The 24,818-nt window shown below is 38.9% G+C and overlaps 1 protein-coding gene across 21 annotated transcripts in view; it reads right to left on the reverse strand.

The window, feature by feature from the left end:
• Positions 1 to 24,818, reverse strand: part of SIK3 (SIK family kinase 3) — a 258,649-nt gene that overhangs the window by 68,858 nt on the left and 164,973 nt on the right. For all 21 annotated transcript variants that reach the window (XR_010127644.1, XR_010127643.1, XR_010127641.1 and 18 more), the window contains one exon: positions 18,994 to 19,155. Coding sequence is in view for 16 of the 21 variants with exons in the window: in XM_054441459.2 (XP_054297434.1) it covers positions 18,994 to 19,155 (162 nt within the window). In the remaining 5 variants the exon portion in view is untranslated. The remainder of the gene's footprint in view (positions 1 to 18,993; positions 19,156 to 24,818) is intronic.

Below are 24,818 nucleotides of genomic sequence, written 5' to 3' on the forward strand. Positions count from 1 at the left end.
CAAAGTGAGGGAGGATATTTGTAACATATAAAATAAAGGACTTGGCTGGGCATGGTGGCTTACTCCTGTAATCTCAGCATTCTGGGAGGCCAAGACAGGAGGACTGCTTGAGCTCAGTAGTTTAAAACCAGCCTGGGCAAATACAGGGAGACCTCGTCTCTACAAAAACTAAACATAAATTAGCCAGGCATGGTGGTGTATGCCTGTGGTCCCAGCTACTCGGGAGGCTGAGGCAAGAGGATTGCCTGAGCCTGGGAAGTCGAGACTGCTGTGAGCTGTGATCACGCCACTGCACTGCAGCCTGGGTGACAGAGTGAGATCCTATCTCAACAACCAACCAACCAATCAATCATTAAAAAAAAAAACAAAGGACTTGTATCCAGACTATCAAAAAGAAACAAACTCCTATAAAACAATAAGGCCAATAGAGAATCCAGTAGAAAAATGAGCAAAAGACTATTGACAACTGACAAAAAAAGGCCAAGAGACACAAAAAGAAGCTCAATCTCATTATTAAAGAGAAACAATAAAAAATTAAAACCACAACAAGATAATCATTACACAGTTGCCAGATGGGCAAAAATTTAAAAGTAGATAATAACAAGCACTGGAGAGGACATGGAGCAAGTGGGACTCTCACACCTACTGGAAACGGTTCAGCATTACCAAATAAAACTAAAAACACATACCATATGACCCAGCAATTTCACTTCTCAGTTTACACTCTTAAATGTTTAAACACATTAATGTTTAAGAGTATACCAGGATAAATGTTTAGGAATGTTCGTTGCAGCTGTTAGTAAGCGCCCCAAACTGAAAGCAATAGGGGCTTCTGCTTTTAAAATAGCTATTAATAGGTACAATGGAAAAGTAACTTGTGGTATATTCATATCATGGAATACTATATAGAAATAAAAATGAATAAATCACAGTTATACAAACAACATGGATAAATCTCACAGACTGTTGGATGAAACAGACAAAAAATAATATAATCAATATGATTCTATTCATGTATCATTCAAAACAAGCAAAACTATATTGTTTAAAGATGGACCCACTATACATTATATTCAATATAAATGGCATCCCTTGGAGCAAAACTCCTGAGTAATGCATTACATCAGTGGCAAAACTACTAAAAGAAAAAAAAAAAACACCTATAAAGTAGAGCACATAAGTGATTAACACAAAAGTACAAAAAAATTTTTTTTTCTCTTGGGGGAAGGATATGGTTGTGATGAGGTGTACAGCCTGGCTGATGACATTTTCTAGTTTTTTGGCCTGTGTGCCAATTACTACACAGGTGTTTGCTTCTAGTGATTCACTAAAGTCTACACAGATGCTTAAAGAAAATTTGTGTATAAACATAATATTTCATAATAAATGAAAGATAAAAGAGACAAGAATAGCTCCTTTTCCTCCTCCACTGCTATTTCTTGCCACTTGGAACCACTGCTCTGGGATCTAAGCTCCACAATCATTAGGGCTTTTGAGGGCAGAGGTTTTTCTCACCACTGATTTCCTAGGGCCTAGCACAGTGCTGACAGGAAGAGAAAGCACTCAATAAATATCTTACAACAACTCACTGATTAACTAAGAATAGAGAGGGTGGGAGAAAGGGAAGAAAAAAGCGATAAAGTTTGAAATAGGAAATGAATGTATCAGAACTCAGAGTGTAGGAACTGGGAACTACTTGGTAAGACAGAGATCTCAACTGAAGTTTTCGTTGAAAATAGCAATCTTCATATATGAAGAAAAACTGTAATCTAGGAAGAATATATACAATGACGAAGTTTCCAGTTATCATTAAATATAATTTTAAAGGAGGAGTAAACATTTTAGTGATAGGTATAATCACTAATGCTAAAATGGCAATTAGGTGTGAGTAACATGCTTATTATTCACATGATTGAAAATATTAGTATTACTCCCACACTAATAACTATTTCTCAGTAACCCATATTAGTAAGAGACAAAGCTAGTATACACTACATATAGTTAATTTAAAAATTCATTTTTATCTATAATATCACTTGCTTCTCTAGTTCTAATAAGAGCTGTTAACGAAGAACACTAAAAAAAATTAGGTTTTCCTTCTTTTCCTTCAATATGTCCAACTTAAACTATCAAATGAAAAAAAGAAAAAAAAACCTAGATAATATTTTTAAAAACCTGTATAACTGAAAGTTGACATAGTTTTAGTAATCTTTCAGATAATCTTAACTCTCCCCTCACTTTTTTTTAAGAATCTATTTTTTTCTGATTATAATCTTTAAGTTATTCAAATCCCAAAGGTAAGCAGCCAGTAAACACACAGAGCCTCATCATCTCCCCAAAACCACAGGCACTTTGTATTTGGTAACTATCTTCTTTTACCATTCCAGAGTTCATATCGCTCTAAGGAATACTGGAGTGCTGTACTGCTCCAGCTCAAGTCAGCCTGGGAAAGAGAAAGGGACAAGGCCTGGGATCATTCCCACTAGTTGGATTCCAGAGGACATAAAGTAAACTAGACTACCATAAGCTGAAGTTTAGTTCACATGGCTCAAGATGAAGAGTGCTAGCAGGCCAAATGCTGGTGAAATATAAGAAAAAAAAACCCAGAAGAATGACAACTTCAATATAAGTGAAAAACAAGAACAACAACAAAAACACACAGAAACTTAAGGCAAAGAAACGATTCCGTGTACGTTCAAAAGGTTAAGTAAATAACTTTGAAGTTTTAGAATGCAGTAATAAATGCCAAAGAAAAATTGAGGATCGTGCTAATACCAAGAATTGGTGAGATCATAAACAATATGGGGCCTGGTGCAGCGGCGCACACCTGTAGTTCCAGCTACTTGGGAGGCTGAGGCCAGAGGATCCCTGGAGCCCAGGAGTTCAAGGCACAGTGAACCATGATCACGCCACTGCACTCCAACCTGGGTGACAGACCGAGACCCTGTCTTTTAAAACAAAACAAAACAAAACAAAACAAAAACAATATGGGGTAGATCAGGTAAATTATGGTACATCTACTTGATGTGCACTCATTAAAAATGATGAGGCCAGGTGTGGTGGCTCATGCCTGTAATCTCTGCACTTTGGGAGGCTGAGGCAGGTGGATCACCTGAGGTCAGGAGTTCGAGACCAGCCTGGTCAACACGGTGAAACACCATCTCTACTAAAAATACAAAATTATCTGGGTGTGGTGGCACATGCCTGTAGTCCCAGCTACTTGGGAGGCTGAGACAGGAGAACTGCTTGAACCCAGGAGACGGAGGCTGCAGTGACCCGAGGTGGTGGCACTGAACTCCAGCCTGGGCAAGACAGAGCAAGACTCTGTCTCAAAAAAAAAAATGATGACTATATGGAGCAACATGGGAAATACAAAATTGTATATACACTGATTATAAGTATGAAAAACACACATAGTAAAAATACAAAAGGAAATGCATTCAAAATGTTAACAATGGTTTCAGAGATGGGATTGTAGCTTGAATACTTAGAACGGTTTTGTTGCTGTTTAAATTTTCTATAGTATGCTTACGTTATTCTATAACTAAAATTTTTATTTTAAGTATAAAGACTTTAAGACATCATCTTGAACAATAAGAACAAAAACACTGAACAGTTAGTTTTATATAATTCTCAGGTACTGATGCCGATAAAATACTTGATATCCTTTACTGCTTATTTACTGGCAATGGGAAAGATGTATGACCTACAGATTCAACATTAAAATGATGAATATTCTAAAGAGTTACGGAAGAACAGGGAGAAACAGAAGAAGCTGGTTAAGATGGATACGCACACCTACACAACAGAAGCCATGTGAGTGCAGCGAAGTTGGTCTCTTCATGTGGCCATGGTCATTCACTTCTCCACTCGCAAGTGGCTCTCAATCTAATTTGTTAAGTTGCTTTCCAACCCCCAACACTCCAGTTGGTTAGCATTTGTCCACAGGCTGAAATGGCAACTTAAATCTCTTTCTCTTAATACAGAGCAGGAGACTTTAATTTGAACCATATGACTGTCTTCTAGGATGGCTTAAATACCAGAGCTTACGATCAATTTTGAGACTTGGAATTCTTTGTTGGAGGTGAGATCAGGAGCCTGGGGATATATAAGGTAGTGATAACTGATATCCCTAAAAATAAGTATATCATCAACTGGATATGTGTATGCGGTAAGGGAAAAGGGCAAAACGGGTGGCATTAATTTATAAATCAGGGCAACTGCAACAGGGAATTTTCTTATTTGGTCTACCACTTTAGAGCAAAGAACTTGACTTCTTTTTTGGCTAACCAAAGAACAATCCAAAGCAGATGTAAACAGATTAGACACAACTTTCCAGCCAGTACTAGTGTTCCCAGTGTCTCCTAAGGCAATACAGTACAGCTTTGAGCGATGGCCAACCCTGCTTTCCAAGGGTAACTTGTGCTTCACTTCCTTGCTGTATAAGTAAACAGCTTGGAAGCGGGGAGCAGAGGGGAAAAAGTGAAGTGGGAAGATATTTACTTATCCTAAATGAACAACCTCACCAAAAATCACTGTGACAAGATCCTTCGTGTTTTCAAAGCTAAAAGCTTCTGAGGATTCACAATCCCAATACTGCATTTGCAATTAGGGACCCAAAGATGAAGACAGAAATAATTAGGTCCTTGATTAATTTCCGATTATTAGAAATTTCTAATAATTAGAAATGATGCTGCTAGAAATGACTCAAAGAACCAAAGATCAAGACTGGTGTAAGAACAGTATATAAATAGGATTTAGAATGTTCTACTGACTATTAAAATGGAACATGACGCTAATAAGGAATTAAATCTGCTTTTCCTATATAATGTCACTGGCCAAACCATATGACCTAAAGGCTTTATTTGAAATTGAACAAAACAAAAGTCAAGTGTGTGGATCTCAGAATTGTGGTAGTGACAAAGGATGAGTTTCAAAGTTCTCAGAAGTCACAATATTAGTTCACTCTTAAAAACAGATATTGGGAAGTCCTCAGGATTTAGTAATCACTTCAACCCCTGGCTGAACTTCCTCACTAGGAGCTAATAGAGAAGTAATGCCAAAAACTCCTGACTCACAGCCTTAGCATATATACACAAGAGAAAATTCCTTCAAGGAAAAAAAAAAAATCAAGTAATCATCTTATTTGGGGGGAGATTTGGATCAGCATTATATTGGCATTTCCAGTGAGTGACTCATGTATTTTTATCCCAAAACACCTTAGCAGGTACGAGAGCTGAACTCAGCTATTTTAAATAATGTAATAAACCAATCTTCTCTACTCTATTTATTTTAGACAGCAACATCCAACCGTTCTCATATAAATCCCCAAACACCTCTTCAATATAGGATCTTTGCATCAAACTCAGTACTGACTAGATGTATAAAGGAAAGGATTATAATGAGACACTTTCTACAACACATGCAAACAATACTCATTGGAATTCTTAAAAACATTAATGAGTATATCATAGTCATGATTTTAAAGAATATCAACAAGAACAATAAAAGCCTAATCATTTAATCAGGTAAGTTTCTAATAATGATAGGTGAGCATGGTATACAAAATTTTAGTGTGCCTTTTATAGAACATGATGAATCAGTGTCCCCTTAAATTCTCTTGAATCACTTGAACCCAGGAAACAGAGGTTGCAGTGGGCAGAGATCAGGCCACTGCACTCCAGCCTGGGTGACACAGTGAGACTCTGTCTCAAAAAAATAAACAAATAAACAAAAAACCACAAACAAACAAAACAACAAAACAAAAACCATTTTCCAAATTAAAAACTAAGACATATGGTCTGATAAGCAGAAGCCTACTTTGAGAGAAAAGAAGATAGAATTGTCACTTAAGAAGCTCTAAGGTATTACCTAGAAATTAAGAGTAGGTAACAAAATACTATCTTAGATCAAAGCTAATAGGAAAAATAAAAAAACTTCAAATGAGAGCAGACATCTGAAAAGTAACCCAACTGAAAGGTAAGGTGAAAATGATAATGGGAATAAAGTACTCCCCTTCTCAATTTTTTTTTTTTTTTTAGATGGAGTCTCACTCTGTTGCCCAGGCTAGAGTGCAGTGCCACCATCTCGGGTCACTGCAGCCTCCACCTCCTGGGTTCAAGCAATTCTCCTGTTTCAGCCTCCCAAGTAGCTGGGACGACAGGCATGTGCCACCACACCTGGCTGATTTTTGTATTTTTAGTAGAGACAAGGTTTCACCATGTTGGCCAGGCTGGTCTCGAACTGAACTCCTGACCTCAGGTGATCCGCCCACCTGGGCCTCCCAAAGTGCTGAGATTACAAGCATGAGCCACCACACCCAGCCTGCCTCCTCAATTTTTTGATGGACCACAAATGTATTCTCAGTACAAGGTGAACAAGACAGACATGGTCCCTGCCCTCATGTAGCACATTAGTCCAGTGGGGGAGATACACATGAAACAAGCACACGTGTAACTATATAATTATAACCACTGGATGAGTTTTAAGGAAAAGTTCCAGAGGGGCAACTGGTATATTCTAGAGAAATGGGGCTTTCCTGAAGAAGGTTCTATCAACAGTTCAGAGACTCTCTCAATCTGATCAAGAAAACCATAGTATACTTGATTAGAATGTAAAGAAATCAGTACAGTTACCTTTTTATTTTCCAGCTTTTCTGACTCACAAACTCCTTTCAAAGGAATGTATTATCTTAAAAACCTCCCAGGAAAGAAATTTTAAAAATAATTTTGTCATTTTTGTATGATTTATGATACAGAAGTGACTTTAGCTAAGACATTTTATTTTACATTAGTATATTAAAAATTAATTTAAAAGTTCACTATGAATTTTAAGACAAATTCATATTATCCCATCATACAAGTGACCCACACTATTTATTTCAATTATGCAAGAAAAAGTATTTATTTAAAATTGATATATCATGTTTAGTAGGAAGCCATGTGTGTGTGTGTGTGTGTGTGTGTGTGTGTGTATTTTCTTTTTGATGGGGCCCGGGGGGCGGGTGGTGGGATAAAGACAGGGTCTTATTATGTTGCCCAGGCTGGTCTCAAGGGATCCTCCCGCCTTGGCCTCCCAAAGTGCTGAGATTACAAGCATGAACCACGGCACCTGGCTCTGGAAGCCACAAATATACTGAGATTATAATACACAAAACAGATGAATACTTTTCATAACCTAGGATTTGGAACACTTACATGTTTGAACCTAAAAACCAGACTTCATTATATGAATTATTTTCATGATATCTTTTTAAATAATGAAATGGATTAATAAATGTTGGGTCATTACTTATTAGCACTTCTTCGCAAATAATACACTATGAATGTAGATAGTCTTTATTCCCAATAAATCAAACTGGATATAATATAGATAGATAGATATAGATACGGATATGTGTGTAAAAAATGTATATACATGTGGTATATACATATTTTGTGTGTATGTATGTAATGTAACATTTTTAAACTTTGTTTCTTGAGGCCCTAGAAACACAATTTGATGTGCTGTGTAAGAACCATGGCCAAACGAAGACAATTCATGAATTTGGTGAAGGTTGTCTTGAGGCAGTATAGAATTATCATTTTTATCCTCATCAATTTGAATTTTAACATTAGTGTTCTTTATGCTTTATATAATCCTGTGATCCATAATAGATGTAAACTTAATAAAACACAATGAAAAACTGCACCCTGGTCAAAGCTATTATGATAACCAACTACTTGAACAATAAATGGAATGACCAAGTCATGAGCATGCTCATTAGCACCCTGCCAGCACGTAGACTCGATTTATACTCAGAGGCTCTCAAACTATTCCATTTAAGAAGGGCGGAAAGACCTAAGTAATTATTTCATTTATTAACTTCTAAAAAATAGAAAAGTCATTATCACTTTGTATGACATGAATCTCTTGGAACACTGAGAATCTCTGAGGATTCAGAAATCACTGGCTGGGAAAAGATCCTGTATACTACTTGAGATGGTAAATTAAGGATGGTCTGTGTATAGACTCTGCAAAGACGAGCCAAAGACCACTCAAATCAGGATATTTTAAAAAGACTAGATGAAATACCCATGCCTACCACTAGCAAACTGACTTTTTGATGCTAAGAAAACTGATACAAATATTATACTCACTCTCTTATGATTTTAAGAGAACTGATAAGGTATATTTCAGAACTCATAAATGACAACCAGATTCTGATATAATGGGGACTTTTACTAATATTCTGCCACCTTGCAAAGGCTTGCCTGAAAAATCAGCCTCACTCTTCTTGACATCGCTTTAATTTTAAATTTATATAATATCACATTAATTTTTTTTTTTTTTTTTTGAGACAGAGTCTTGCTCTGTCGCCCAGGCTGGAGTGCAGTGGCACAATCTCGGCTCACTGCAAGCTCTGCCTCCCGGGTTCACGCCATTCTCCTGCCTCAGCCTCCCAAGTAGCTGGGACTACAGGCGCCCGCCACCACGCCTGGCTAATTTTTTGTATTTTTAGTAGAGACGGCGTTTCACCGTGTTAGCCAGGATGGTCTCAATCTCCTGACCTCGTGATCCACCTGCCTCAGCCTCCCAAAGTGCTAGGATTACAGGTGCAAGCCAAAAAAAATAATAATAATATTTTTAGGTCAGGCACAGTGGCTCATGCCTATAATCCTAGCACTTTGGGAGGCTGAGGCAGGAAGATCGCTTGAGCTCGGGAGTTCAAGACAAAACTGGGCGACAGAGCAAGACCTCATCTCTACAAAAAGTAAAAGTTTTTATTTTTATTTTTTTTAAGAGACAGGGTCTTGCTCTGTCGCCTAGGCTAGAGAGCAGTGGTGCAATCATAGCTTACTGCAGCTTCAACCTCTGCGGCTCAAGCGACCCTCCCAGCCTCTTGAGTAGCTGGGACTACAGGTGCGTGCTACCACGCCTGGCTTCCAACACACTTTACACAACACGATAAAGACTCCCTCAGAATCAGAGTGAAGGAGCACTCTGGGTGATTTGTTAGTCCCTTCCCAACATCAACTTGCATTTGAGGAGCTTACAATCCTCATGAGGAAACACGATCTTGGGCAGACTTTTATAAAAGTTCTTAGAGTTCCTATAAGAACTATAAGTTTCTATAACTTTTCTATAGTTCTTATAGTTTCTATATCCACTAATAAAAGTAAAACACTACTCTAAATGGATAGAATATCAATGTTCTTCTAAAACATCTTAAACCAGAAACTACAGGTAAGACGCTGGGCACAGTAGCTCATACTTGTAATCCCAACACTTACGGAGGTGGGGTGAGAAGATCTCTTGAGCTCAAAAGTTCAGGACCAGCCTGAGCAGCAAAACAAGTCCCATCTCTACAAAAAATTTTAAAATTCGCCAGGCATGGTGGCAAACACCTGTAGTCCCAGCTACTTGGGAGGCTGAGGTGGGAGGATCCCCTGAGCCCACGAGTTCAACGTTACAGTGAGCTATGATTGCACCACTGCACTCCAGTCTGAATGACAGGGAGGGAAGGAAAGGAGGGAGGGAAAGAGAGAGAGAGGAAAGAGAGCGAGAGAGAAAGAATGAAAGAACGAAAGAAAGAGAGAAAAGGAGAGGAAGGAAGGAAGAAAAAGGAAGGAAAGGAAAGGAAAGGAAAGGAAAGGAAAGGAAAGGAAAGGAAAGGAAAGGAAAGGAAAAAGAGAAACAAACAAACTAACTATAGGTTAAGTGTACACCTAATTTCCTTAAACCATACCTTGCTTGCTAGAGATTTTTCAAAGCTGTCATTTTCTGCAGCTTCAATAAAATGCCAATAAGCTTATTTTTCTTTGTTCTAGATATTATACAGATTAAAATGAAACTCTGGCTTTTAATCATCACTGCTCATGTTTTATTTATATTTTCAGTTTTATTTTAATGGGCAAATTACAATAGTTGTATATATTTACAGGGTACATCGTACATGTTAAGATACATGTATACACTGAGGAAGATTAAATCCAGTGAATTAACATATCCAGCACTTCACATACTTATTGATCCACACTTTATTCAATGCTGTGCCCAACACAGTCTCAGAGACAAAGAGCAGTCTGAAATTTCCAGATGCTTTGGTAGGTCAGAAGCGCATGCCATCCACCCTCTTACACTCCGCTCAACTCCCTTTCCCTGTAGAGGGAGGAGGCAAGCTTTCGGGCTCAGGCTTCTCCCACACTTTTTTTTTCCACCCCCACCCCCACAAGACCTCAAAGCAAAAGCTTCCATTTCTTTTCTGCCCTATGCTTCTCTCCCTTTTTCTATTCCCAACCTCTCATTCCCCCTTTTTCTAATTATCCCCAAAATAAGTGACGTGCAATTAATAGATAATGGCATGAAAATCCTTGAGGCTGAGGAAAAGTAAGAGAAGTCACTTCGCACAAACTAGAAGCGTGAGTAAGAGGAATCTATGGTTGAGCATCAAATTCTTGATTCTCAGCTTCTCAGGCCGGCCTCTGTTTACACAACCTCAGGTGTTACACTTCAGTGATCCAAGAGATATGTGAAACCATAGGCTAAATAGAGTGCACCTTCCTGGAACATCAACGTTTTTTCTGTGTTAAACTAAGTTAATAATCTTAATATTAAAAAATATAGATATGACATTAAGTAGAATACAAATTTGTAAAGTTCTAGTCTCAGGAATAGGATTCAAGAGAGATAATATTTCAAATTTTCTTTTTCCAAGGGTCAACATGCAGGAAGGTTATTTAGAGCAGCTTCTTGGTAATGGTCATATGCCATTTCAGGGCAAGAACACAGGTCTAGCTATTAAAATTCCTAGGCTTTATTATGAATTCAGGACAAACACAAAGGCCTCTCTGGTCTCAATTCACTGGACGTGTCAACCTGGGAGGTGCAATGAATGATAGCCTAAAAAAGGGGCGTTAGAATCATGAAATAAAATTTAGATTGATATAATGAATATTGCATAACTACTTCCCGTGATCAGAGACACTGTCAGTCATCACACTGTGGAAGGGTACTCAAAAATCCAAGGTTTCCAACCTTTCTTTTCTATATGATGGTATCTCAGTATATTCATACCAAGGGTAAAAGGTCAATTGAGTTATGAAATGTTTTAATTTCTCCCTAAAAAAAAAAATAAAATGGTCTAGCTCTCACTGCATTAAGGTCAAAATTGTCCATGGTACCTTAAATCCATGCTCTGAAAATTCTTTCCAGGATATTGGCCTTTCTATAGTTGCATTTCTGATCTTTGCTGTCTACTGATTGCCAACTAAAACAATAACACGGGAGTGGAAACTATCTCATGGAGACCATTCTGGGAGTCGACATTTAAAGACAAAAGTTTCCAACTTCCTTAGGTTTAAAAAAAATGTTTCCACAATTTTCAAAACATTCTCATAATGTCTAAGTATTTGAAAGAACTTTTCTTCAGGGAGTAAGCCAGCTACATTTCAGTTTTTTCCTAGGCAATCTATTTTAAATATAGACACCTTGCTACTTAATCTTTGGGGACAAGGACATTAAAATTACTTTCAAGTAGCAATACATTAACCATTTTAAAAACACCATTTTTTTGATAGCTTAATATAATCCATCAGTAAGAAAATTTCATTTCTTTATTTCTAAACATATCTTTCAAAATTCCCTCTTCCTGGTCAAGACATGTGATTGGTTATCTGGTCCTAGAAATTCTCACTTGCTTTCTCTCTTGCATTTGTTGCCGTTTTCTTCCTTTGCATGTTTACTGCCACCATCACCCTCATGCGGGATTTTACCATTCACAGCCTTTAACTGGCCTTCCTAGTACCAGGAGGCCCTTCCCTTCCCTCAGCTTCCAGCTTTTTGCCGTCTCCATACTGAATTGGATTAATTAAGCCTTATATCTTATATTCAAATGATTTCAATCTAATATAAACATCTACCACTCCTGCCTTCTCGGGGAGACTCCTCTCCTTTAGTCTTCCCTTCCACTGAGCTGCTCACCCTTTTTTTTTTTTTTTCAAATAGACCTTGTGCATTCTACTGCTGCCCATGCTGCTCCAACTCAGTGCCCACTGGAACCTAAATGAAATCCCACATCCTAACCACGTGCAACTGGCCTTTGCCATCTCTCTCACCCCAACTTCTTCCAATCCCCGTTTTATTCATTACCTCCAGCCATTCTGGACTTTCTTCTACCCCTTTCTTCTATGTTGAATTTATCTCTCTCAGGCCTTTGCATTGTTCTTCTTTCTGCGTGGAACGTTTTGAAGATCCTGGCTAAAAGCAGTACCTCTCGCACAAATCATTCTGCCATGTTACTCGAGTTTATCTTTGTCACAGCCCTATGAGAGCTTACTTGTGTTTACTGTCTATTTATCCCCATTAGAACGTAAGTTCCAAGGGGTTATCTTACTGGCTGCTGTACCCCCGTGCCTAGATCAGTGTCTGCAACTGACAGGTGCCTTATTAACACTTGATGGAATTCTCTCCTCTACACCTAATCATCCAATCACATGACAATGGACACACGACACTGGACACACCTCAAATGCCATGTCCTCAATACAATATTTATGTCCTTATCAGTACTGCCTGAACTTCAGTTCGACAAAGCTGGGGAGCACCTGCTACAGAACAGGCATGTATGAGCCAGCGGGAGTGTGACAATAAACAGGACGTGGTTACAGTCCTTGTGGAACTGACAATCTGGTGGAATCTTACAAACTAAAGTACTTCTATCATCCTCTGAACTCCTATGCTAATTAGACTGTACAATTAATGTGATAATGAGTCATGATGTGCCTTGTAACATCTCTTCTATTGTATCCAACTATAATTTGGTAGCTGTTAAGGATACTATCATCCAGCGATGCCGGCTCCATGCTGAGTGAGCTGTGTTGTGCCTCCCCAGTCCTTCAACTGCTCTTCTGTGGATCCTTACACATCTCAGGCAAGAAAAGTTAAAAGTCGGAGGCCAAGAATCCTATTCTCTTCCCAGCACTGGGGTTCTCTATACCTTGCCTGGGTGCTCTTTACAAGAAATTCAGAGGTTTTGGAGAGTTAAAAGTGCCAGAAGATGAAGAGATTTTACTGTTTTTTAATAAGATATATTTGCATGCCAATAAAATTAGGTGATATATGTAAAAATGCTTTGTGAAGTACATTTTATATATATATGCAAAGCATAATTTTGGTGTTACTAACTTTTCAAAGATCTAATGTTTGCTGCCCAAATAGCCTCAGTTCTTTAGAGCTGGAGTCATGTTTCACACTTCTTTTTTCTCTTCTGTGCAATAGCACAGGAGGCTTCGTTAGCAAATAAGATTCTAGATTACCTCCACAAATTCTTAGTTCTAGACTTGGTAACTGCCTTTAGAAATAAAATTCTTTTTTTTTCTTTCTTCTTCTTAATAAAAAAGAGATGGAATCTCACTATGCTGCCCCAGGTCTCAAAATCCTGGCCTCAAGTGATCTTCCCACTTCGGCTTCCCAAAGTGCTGAGATTACGGGCATGAGCCACCTCTCCCTGTCGTAAAATTCTTTATTCTGAAAATGATCAAGGCTTCTTCTGTATTACTAATGACAGAAACATCTTTTTAAAAATTCTACAGAAGACAGGTTTGCTACTGCCATTAAGAACACGGATTTGTTATTAATAATTCTAAAACCAGAAAGAAGACAAAGTTATTCACCTGGGCTTTATTCTCTCTAGAAATAGAAGTAGAACAAAAATTCATAAATAAGAATTAAGCAAAAAAAAATGATAAACAGTGGAACAATGGTTCAATCTTTTTTTTTTTTTTTCAGTAGACAAGGTATCACTATGAGGCTAGACTCAAACTCCTGAGTCCAAGTAAGACTCCTGCCTTAGCCTTGATCTCAACTAGCTGGGACTACAGATGCATGCCACCTTGCTCAGCTGAATCTTATAGTATTTATGACTGAAGACATAACTTATACTATAATTATAACTTATAATATCTATAACTAATAGCTATCTATCCAGGGAACACTTATTCTCTCGAAGAGAACTAGTATGGACAGTTGTGATAGCTAGCTTTTTACAGTATCAAATATCAAATGTAGGCCAGGCACGGTGGCTCATGCCTGTAATTCTAACACTTTGGGAGGCTAAGGAGGGAGGACTAGTTGAGGCCAAGAGTTTGAGACCAGGCTGAGGAACACAGTGACAAAAAATGTTTAAAATTAGCAAGGTGTGGTGGAACATGCCTGTAGTCCCAGCTACTTGGGAGGCTGAGGCAGGAGGATCACTTGAGCCCAGGAGGCTGAGGTTGCAGTGAGCCATGATTATGCCACTGCAGCCTGGTCAACAGAAGGTGACCCAGTTTCTTAAAAAAGAAGGGGGAAGGGGCGGGCATGGTGGCTCACACCTATAATCCTAGCACTTTGGGAGGCCAAGGCAGGAGAATCTCTTGAGGCCAGGAGTTTTGAGACCAGCCTAGGCAACATAGTGAGAGTCTGTCTCTACAAAACAAACAAACAAACAGTATCAAATGTAAATCACCACATTAATACAAAAAGTAAAAATAAATTAATGTAAACACAAATATCCACAGACCAATTTATTCATCTTCTACACGAAACTGGATGCATGATTATTTTCATTAAAATCACTTAAACAATGGCATACAGAAAACATGAATCTTTTATACTTCCTAATCTGAGTTTTATTAGTTCCAAGTTATTTTGGTACTATAACATATATGATTATTTTAAAGATGAGCTGCTTAAGACTAACTTCTTCTTTTTTTTTTGAGATAGAGTCTCGCTCTCTCGCCCAAGTTGGAGTGCAATGGCGCGATCTCAGCTCACTGCAACCTCTGCCTCCTGGGTTCAAGTGATTCTTCTGCCTCAGCCTCATGAGTAGCTGGGATTACAGGCACCCACCATCATGCCCAGCTAATTTGTGAACTTTTGTAGAGACAGGTTTTCACCACGTTGGCCAGGCTGGTCTTAAACTCCTGACCTCAGGTGACCTGCCCGCCTTGGCCTCCCAAAGTGCTGGGATTACAGGCATGCGCCCCAAGACTAACTTCTTAAAATAAAACCAAAAAAACCTTTTTCTCTCTTGCATGTTTCTTTCATATATAGTAGTTTCTTCTTACTGATATTTAAGATACTTTACCAAAAGTGAAGCCATTGAAAAGATCAGGAATCTGAAAGTTACTTTTGGCTTTTAGAATTAAAGTTGATTTCGTTACCTATCTGACCTTATCCTGTCAAAAACATCCAACCTACCTCTCCAAAATTAGTCATGTTCTAGTTGGCTTCAACTAGAGGCATTTCTCCCACTAGTCCATTAAATTCAAAAAAGAACTGGGAGGTGAGAATGATAATTCTATTTAATTTATGTGCAAGAAAGGAGGTTCAGGCAATGACTGAGAAACTGAGTAATGATGGCATATAAGAGAAAGACTGCATGAGCAAAGCTAATGTTAGGTATTGTAGCAGGCCGCAAAACTAGAGGTGCTCATTTATTTTTCTGTTTTGCTCTTAAAACAAATAATAAAAACGTACACTTTGGGTTAATGAACTTAAAAATCTTGCCAAAGTATATGTGTTAACACAGAGAGAGCCCAAGGCTGGCTGCCAGCACCCCAGAGTCTGTAATTACATATCAGCAGGTAGACACTCTCATTGTGACTCCTTGAATTTGTTTTAACTATTAACAACAACAACAACAAAGTCTTTAAAAATCTCCTTACCCAAATATTTCAGTAGAGTTTCCAATTTCAATTATCAATAATCTCTGTTTTTACTCTGAGTTTCTCAATGTAAAAACTAAAGGATATAGAAATTTCCTTAACAGCCGGGCGTGGTGGCTCACGCCTATAATCCCAGCACTTTGGGAGGCTGAGGCGGGTGGATCACGAGGTCAGGAGTTCAAGACTAGCCTGGCCAGCATAGTAAAACTCGTCTCTGCTAAAAATACAAAAAATTAGCAGAACGTGGTGGCGCATGCCTATAATCCCAGCTACACGGGAGGCTGAGGTAGGAGAATCGCTTGAACCTGGGGGAGGCAGAGGTTGCAGTGAGCGGAGATCATGCCACTGCACTCCAGCCTGGGCAACAGTGTGAGACTCCATCTCAAAAAAAAAAAAAAAAAGAAAAAAAATTTCTTTAACTAAATCAAAATGATCCTAAATTCAAAATCAAGAACCAAGGGAGCATTAAGAAAATTTTTAACCTTGGGTCAGCGGAGGGAAAATAAAACTAGAGAATATAAATAAGGCCTTCTTTTTGTTTTGTTTTGTTTTGTTTTCTACTGAAACTTACTATTTGCCATTAAGAATTGCAAACTATACTACTAAGAATGAACAACATTGTCTTCATTAAGCCTTTTTCAAAACACACAAGACAAAGCTCCCCTTTGGTCAAGGTGTTCTACACACTCCCACTGCAGCAGGCCCCACAGCTCACAGCACAGTGGTGCACCATGGACTCCGGCGCAGAGCCCAAGGAATGGAGATTACCCCAGTCTTCCCTCCTTCCCCACCCCAACTACACCCAAGGAGAAAGGATACGAGGAAATAAACTATGTCTTCAATGCTTGGTGGGGGCTGGGGGGTGTCCTCTGCTACCCAGGTGGGCTGGTCAGTGCAGAGTGGGTGGTGCGTGTCCAGAAGGCCTTCTTTTAATTCACTACCCTAATCTATAATCCAAAGAGCCTTACAATGACATTTGTGGCATGTTGAATAATGGCCCCCAAATACATCTATATCCCAATCCCCCATACTTGTGAATGTGTTACCATACATGGTAAAAGGGACTTGTATTAACATGATTAAAGATCTTAAAATGGGGAGATGAGGCCAGACATGGTGGCTCCCAGCACTTTGAGAGGCCAAGGTGGGTGGATCGCTGGAGGCCAGGAGTTCGAGACTAGCATGGCCAACATGGTAAAACCCCGTCTCTACTAAAAATACAAAAGTTAGCTGGGTGTAGAAGCGCGCACCTGTAGTTCCAGATACTCAGAAGGCTGAGGTTGCAGTGAGCTGAGATCACGCCCTCCTGCCTGAGCAACAGAATGAGGCCCTGTCTCGAAAACAAAAACAAAAAAAGGTGGGAGTGGGAGAGAGATGATCCTGGATTATCTGAGACAGCCCAATGTAATGACAAAGGTCCTTGCAAGAGGGAAGCAGGAGGGTCAGAATTAGGAGTAGGAGATGTGACAATGGAAGCCACAGGTTGGAGTGAAGGAAGGAAGGGGCTGAGCTAAAGAATGCAGGTGACCTCTAGAAACTAAAAAAGGCAAGGACACATTTTTCCTTCAGAGCCTCCAGGAGGAACAGCCCTTGCTGCTGTTTTCACTTTCACCCTGTGAGACCCGACTTGGACTTCTGACCTCCAGAACTACAGGCTAACAAATCTGTGTTTTTCCAAGTCACTAAGTTTGTAGTAACTGTTATAGTAATAATAAGACACTAATCAATCTTTTATTACAGTTTTAAGGGTTGTGAAGTTTAGTAGGTATTATTAGTATTAATTTAATTGAAGCTACAACAAATAATTACAAAAGAAGGTCTGAAATTGCCAGGCTTTTCCACGCCACACACCTTTGTGGGAACTACCAGTATCTAGAGAGCTTTGGAGAAAATAAAACAGACATGAAAGCAAAGGAAAAACATGATTTTATATAAGATAAAGAAAGCCTTTAATTCCTGTGTACTCTGTAATAAGCTAGTGCAGGACTGAAAGAACTTATAAATGATATGAAAGTTCTAAACAAAAGTGTAGCTGTCAGTTTCAGATAGATAAAAAGCTAGGTGATGCTCCAGGATGTAAAAGTGAACAGGCTTATCTACACAAAAGCAACTCTCAGAAGAATTGTGACCCTGCAAAGGTACCCTTAGGTAACTTTGACCTATGATAAAAATCCAAACTCTCAAATCCCACCTCTACTAAGGAAGAAAATCCTTAGAACTGCTTTATACCTTGCCTTTTTAAGACAATTACATTCTAGCTATATTTCAGTTTTCTATATGAGATGCCCTTCCTTTTATCTGGAGACCGGGGATACATGATGCCATACCGGAAAGTGTCGGCAAACATAAATGGCTTATTTTCATATTTACAGTTTCTCTATAGATTGCAGTCACTTTATTTTATTAGTAAATAGTGAGTTTGTATTCATTAGGCAAAATGCTGATAGTTTACTAAAATTAAGCACGAACAGATCGAGGCAGTGAAAAGTGCTCTCAAGGCACTGTCAGATAAGCAGACTAGTAAAATTTGAGAAGACAAAAAGCTGGACTGCCTATAAGCCACTCTAAGATCTATTTTTCCTAAATCATCATACAGTTACAGCCTTTAGAATAAGTATGCTCTGTGTCAGCAGTGACATAAATCAACCTTCTCAAGTGAAGGTGAGAGGGTATACAATTTTAGCAGTTTTCCTTTCCACTTTATTACATATTTTATTTCTTATTATGTAAAAAAGGACCTGTTAACCAAAGTAATAGCATTTTAAATATCACCCTTTCCCTTCTTTCTCCCCAGCCTAGTTCCAGCTGATACTACATTAAAAATAAACAGGCCGGGTGTGGTGGCTCACGCCTGTAATCCCAGCACTTTGGGAGACCAAGGCAGGCAGATCACTTGAGGTCAGGAGTTCCAGACCAGCCTGGCCAACATGGCAAAACCCCAACTCTACTAAAAATATAAAAATTAGCCAGGCGTGGTGATGCACACCTGTAATCCCAGCTACTTGGGAGGCTGAGGCAGGAGAATCGCTTGAACCTGGGAGATGGAGGCTGCAGTGAGCCAAGACTGCACCACTGCACTCCAGCCCGGGCGACAATGAGACTCAGTCTCCAAAAAAAAAAAAAAAGGTGGGGGAGGGGAAGTACTTTTAAAGTTTATCAATTTTCAGGCTATTTTTTTTTCATCTTAAATTTTCCTTACTTTCACAATAGTTCTTTCTGAAGAGATGGAAACAGATAATCCCTTGCTTACAGAACCCCAAGGAAAAGCTCCTTTGTCCCTATCTGACATCCTCAGTACAGTTCTCACCTGCTATTTTGATATTCAGATTGGCATCCAGAAGTAAATTTTCAGCTTTTAAATCACGATGAACAATGTTCCGACAGTGACAAAAATAGACAGCAGTGACGATCTGTTTGAACTTCCGACGGGCCTCCTTTTCTGCCATTCTACCATGGGCCACCAGGTGGTCTGTGTTGAAGAAGAATACAGTCAGTTTTCATTTTGGACACTTGTGTAATTTCAAAAGGTAGACTTAAAGAGGGCTACAAGGGGCCCTCTCAAATGAGTGAGTTAAAGAGGCAAAATGAGCAACGAGAGAACAACACATTGATAGTCCTGGTTTGCATCCATCAAAATTCATTAATAATAAGTATCCAAACTATTTTAAGTATAAATCCTGTTATACAAAAGTATGCATAAGAACACACTTGTACTTTCATCAGGAAAAGAGAGTTCCGAGGGTTATAAGGTGTTTTTCAAGGGTCACAGAACTCAGTACCTTTCTTTTCATATCCTCACTGCAGAAGATTGCACAGACATGAGCAAACACACACATGAAGATAAGTATCAGAAATATTTCCTGTGTTAAAGAGGAGGTAAAAAAGCAAGGCCCCAATATTCAATCATTTAAGGAAAGGGTGGACAGAAATTAGTCACTGCTAAGGGGAGAAAACTGCTCGACAGAGCACTCTGTTTAGGTTACTATCTTTTCTGCTTTCTCGAAGGTCTTCGATTTGACATAAAAACACACTTACTCAGTAACTGTTCTCTGGAGTGCATAGCGATACACCTACATCTTTATATATGCATTTATGGGGCTCACCAAATGGTTCTTTAAAAATGTTAATTTTTACAGATAACATCAATCAAAAACCAAGTGAAGTTTCTACCAACTTAAATCATTTCATTGGCCATGTTGTTAACTAAGGTATATCAAAAGAATTTACATGTGATAAAATCTATAATACTATAAGGCAGGCTATCCTCAATATTCAAAAATGATTTGATGGATTAGCAGGTTCTTTAAGAACTTTCCAATAATAGCAGTAGGTTTATACCAAACCAACGACATACATATCTTTGACTCAGTTCTTTATCAAACCAACAACACATATAGGTCATGACAGCTAGTGGGATTAGAAATGTCAGCTATGATACAGTTGTTCTGTTAGAAATGTCTAATACTGTCCTTTAATCAACTGATCTAGCTGCGAAAAGGACATATTTGCCATCCTAAGCATCCTGAGATAGTAGGAAAGTGAAAAATGAGGGAATATAGATAAATATATTGTGATTTATCAACAGTTTTGGTAGAATACACAATTGTTTTGGTGACATCTCACTCACTCACAGGACCAGTCAGGTGTATCTTTCCTTCACCACAAAGAGGAAGTTCAGTGTAGCACATATTTACTAGCAATAACTGCCAAGACTGAGCGCTTGTGGCAAGAAATGGCAGGGGAGAAGGTTGAAAAAAGGGAGTTAGATGCCAGCCCATCTACACAGCAGATTGTAAAGTAATTCAAACTGCATTCTGACAACAAGGAATATAACATTCTGGAATGCAAATACTATAGTCACTTTAAGAACATATCTTATATGTAGATAATATAAATCATTAAGAAAGATCCTCAAAGGAATTATTGTAATTTTTGTTCACCACACACAAGGCTTTTGAAGCATCTCCCTCAAAAATACAAGTCATTGTTACAGCCAAGATTACTGATTTAATAGAAGAAAAAGGAGAAAATAAGAAGTCTTCCACTTAGCAGTTAAAAGGACTAGAATCAAGCTTTCCCTGGGAGGTCAGAGGTGGGGATAAGTAAGCTCCCACTTGGGTGTGTTTAGGCTTCCGGTGCGGTCTGCTATGAACTTTAAACAACACGAAGTCCAAACTAGGGAGAGTAACTTAACAGAAGCTGTAAAAGAAGTGGCCATCCATCAGAGGTAGAACGCTATGTTTTAAGAGGCCATTTTCTAACAGTACCTGCTCCTTTGACCCCCTATTTCTCTTAACCCAAGGCCTAATTATTCTAATAATATGTTTTAGTTGCTAAACCTTGTCTAATTAAAGAGCTTTGAAGAGACAGCTATTCTTGAGAAACATAAAAATAAACCCTCATGAAGGTTTACCATCAGAAGCTCATTTGGCCAAGCTACCCATTAATTAAAATGCCCAAGAGACATTTGTCTGGCAGTAAATACTAATTACCAGAACACATCAAAGTGCTTCTTAAATGCCGCAGAATGATTAATTTCACAATTTCCAAAATAAGTGATTTTCTTTTATTAAGAAACTCTTTATAAATTTCTAAGTACCTTGTTTTCCTAAAGTGATTGGAAAGTTCTCAAAACTGTTATACAGGCCAGAAGCTGCTGGAATGCAGCCTAGTTCTGTTTTATCTCCACAGTGACACATCAGTTGTCCCTGGACAAATCATTTACCCTGCCAATACCCCCGCCTCTTGATCTTCTAAATATAAGTAAACTCTGTTGCATGCTATACCCAAAGAAAGAACAGAATATTTGGGAATAAACGCGTACTCTGATTAAGAGTATCATACGTCAAAACTTTCACTTTCAAAGATGCTGCAAAAGACATTTTTGAAAAGGTCCACCGAATACTATATACGGGATACTTAAACATCTAGTTAATAGAGCACACAGTCCTTCAGGATTCTGTAGAGCTTACATGTGATTTTCTATACATCGATTGTCACTGTTAATGGCTCTGGTTAAAAGGTGTCTGCAACAGCGCACTGGGTAATACAGCTTAAACTATAATACTTTCCCCAAAGTTACCTTCAGTACCCCTATAGTTATAGATACAAAGAAGATAAACAAATCACTTTTTTCCCCCGGACTCTAAATACATTTACAGAACAAATCACTTTTTTTTTTTAAAGTGTTCACATTAGATATTTGCTTCTAGCCATTGTGCTTGGGGTTCAAGTTTTCTTCTCTTTGGGAGCACTGTGCTCTTCACATGCAAGCTCCTTCCAGTGGCTCAATCGCATTCAGACCTCAGCCTCTGCCCTGATTTTTGCCCATCTTACCCCCCAACCCCTACTCCCATTGGTTTGCTTTCACTGTAAACCTATGAGGTCTAGTGGGTGTGCCAGGAAGCCAGCAGCCTGCAGTGGTTTTCAGTCCCTGCTGAAAATCGCCTTTCAGCTGCCTGCCGACAAATAGCTGCTTTATATTCGTATATGCTCTAGAGGCAGGCAGCAAACATTCTTCAAGTTCAAATGTGATATTTAACTTTCAGTGAAGAAATCCAGAGCTGTAGCCCAGCCTGGACTTAACACATAGTCACAGCATTTTAACAAATACTGCAGTACTTTCAGAAGGCAAATGAAACCAAATGGCTCCTGAATCCACTCAATATGCAAAGTAAAATATACGTTGAACCTTGTCAGGATAAACTCCAATTGCAAGGAACTCCACAGTTGTTCTCCTTCTTCCAGGCAATTCAGTGAACTACCTCTCCTAAATACCGAGCCACAAATACTACCCATATCCTCATCCCAATCATCCACACTGCAGCCATGCCCCCAGCTAGAGTCCTGCCCCCTCCCCACCCCCACCAATCTAAACAAACCTCAAGTAGACACCTGCTGCATAAAGTCAAGTCCATCACACTAAGCTTTTTGCACCATCAATCAACTACTTATCTATTTAGTTGTCATTATAGGTCTGGGACAAATTTAAAGTTTTCTTTGACCACAACTTCACACCAAACATGTACCCAGACAGGGATGAGGTGACTCTCAGTTAAAAGGAAAAAAAATGGTTCTCCCGTTTCAAGTGCTTTTCAAAAGTAAAAAGTAAAAGAAAGTAAAAAAAAAGTAAAAAGTGCTTTTAAATTCTCTTTCTCACTTTCCCATGACCATGACTTGGCATTGGTCTTCTTTAATCTTTTTGGTCTGCCCTTCCTTACAAAATGAAAAGAAGTAAGTGATACTAAGAGATTTACATACCCAATGAAGAGTAATATTGTTAGAAGTACAGGAAATCGATTTTGAATTTTCTAAAGTATTAGAGCACCAGCACGTAAGTTTGCTTCAGAATTCACTGTTTATAATTTTGTCCCAATCTTACTCAGGAAGAAAATATCTTGTGGTACATTTAGGTTCTGACCTTTCAAAGAGCAAAAATACACAGAAGCCAGTCTTAGCTTCCCTAGGCCAGCTTCAATGGAGTGTCAGAGGTATGCCACTAATGGGATAGTGGTGCGGAGCCAACATTTCTTAAAATAAGTCACTTTTCCACTCTAAACAGACAGTGTCTCCATTTGTCTGCTAAGTCTACAACTCACAGCTGATGCAAAACACTAGCTGAAAATGAACATACCCTGACAGCAGGACAAGAAATAGGCAGAAATATCACATTTCAGTGAAGAATGAACCCAGCCTAGAAAGGGGAAAAGGCAGTATGCGTGCTCATCTTCATCTTAGGTGACTACCTGAAAAAACTTCTGCCAATTCCAAACTAACCACAGCTAGTAGTTCTTTGCTTTGCCACTCAGTTCTATCATTTCTTCTTCCCACACCCATGGAAACGACTTCCTGTTTATCAAACAAACGCTTCTTTCCAAAAAAGCAGGGCGAGGCCAAGATAACTCAGCTCCCCCTAAGCAGGTTAATAAGAGTGCACTCACTTTAATATCCTATTGTCCTCTAACTCCCAGGCGCGGCTGCCACTGACTAGAGGAAGAGGGTTTGTCATTTTGTCTTCCTTGCCAAGAATTCAACTACCTCTTACCGGGCTTCTTGACTTGTTGCTGCTTCTTGTTACTATCTCTTTTCTTTGCTCCTCCATTGACCAGGCCAAAAACGTTTATGGCATCTTTCATTCTTCTCTTTCTCTCACACCCTGCATCCTATCCATCAGCAAATTCTATTAACTCTACATTCAAATCATATTCAGAATCCAACTATTTCTCACCCCTGTCTTCACTCCACTCTAGTGCCACCAGCCTCATTTAACAGCAACTACCTCACTCCTAGATTTCTGCAATAACCTCCTAGGATTACTCCTCAAAAGAGCAGCCAAGGTAGTAATCTTTTTTTAAAAACTTTTTATTTTGAGATAATTATAGATTCACAGGAAGTTGCAAAGACAGTGCAGAGAGGTCCCGTGTACCTTTCGCCCAGTGTCCGCCAATGGTTAAATCTTATATAATTATAGAACGATATCAAAACCCAGAATTTGACATGGGTACAATGTGTATGTATAGTTCTATGTCACTTTATCACATGTGTAGATTTGTGGAACAACAACTGCAATTACTACAATAGCAATTACAATTATTCAGACTCAGTCATTACTGAGTACTCTCACATATATGCCTGCATGTGTAAACGGATCTTGCCTTTTCCCCTGATCAATTTTTTGTATCAAAAAAAGATACAAAAATATTTCACCACCACAAAGATCTCCGTTGCACTACCCCTATACAGTCACGCTTGTTCCTCTATGCCCCACCATCCCTAACTCCTAGAAACCACTAATCTGTTTCCCATTTATGTAATTTCATCATTTTAATAACACTATATAAACAGAATCATACAGTCGGTGACCTTTTGAGATTGGCTCTTTTATTTTCTTGTTTTTTTTTGTTTGTTTTTTGAGACAGAGTCTCAAGCTGGACTTCAGTGTCTCAAGCTGGACTGCAGTGGCAAGATCACGGCTCACTGCAGCCTTGACCTCCTCCCACCTCAGCAGCTAGGACTACAAGCATCTGCCACCATGCCTAGCTAATTATTTAGAGATGGGGTTTCACCAAGTTGACCAAGCTGGTTTCAAACTCACGGGCTCAAGTGATATTCCTGCCCAGGCCTTCCAAAGTG

This window comes from Pongo pygmaeus, chromosome 9 (genome assembly GCF_028885625.2).
Source record: "Pongo pygmaeus isolate AG05252 chromosome 9, NHGRI_mPonPyg2-v2.0_pri, whole genome shotgun sequence".
Classification (NCBI taxonomy): Eukaryota; Metazoa; Chordata; class Mammalia; order Primates; family Hominidae; genus Pongo; species Pongo pygmaeus.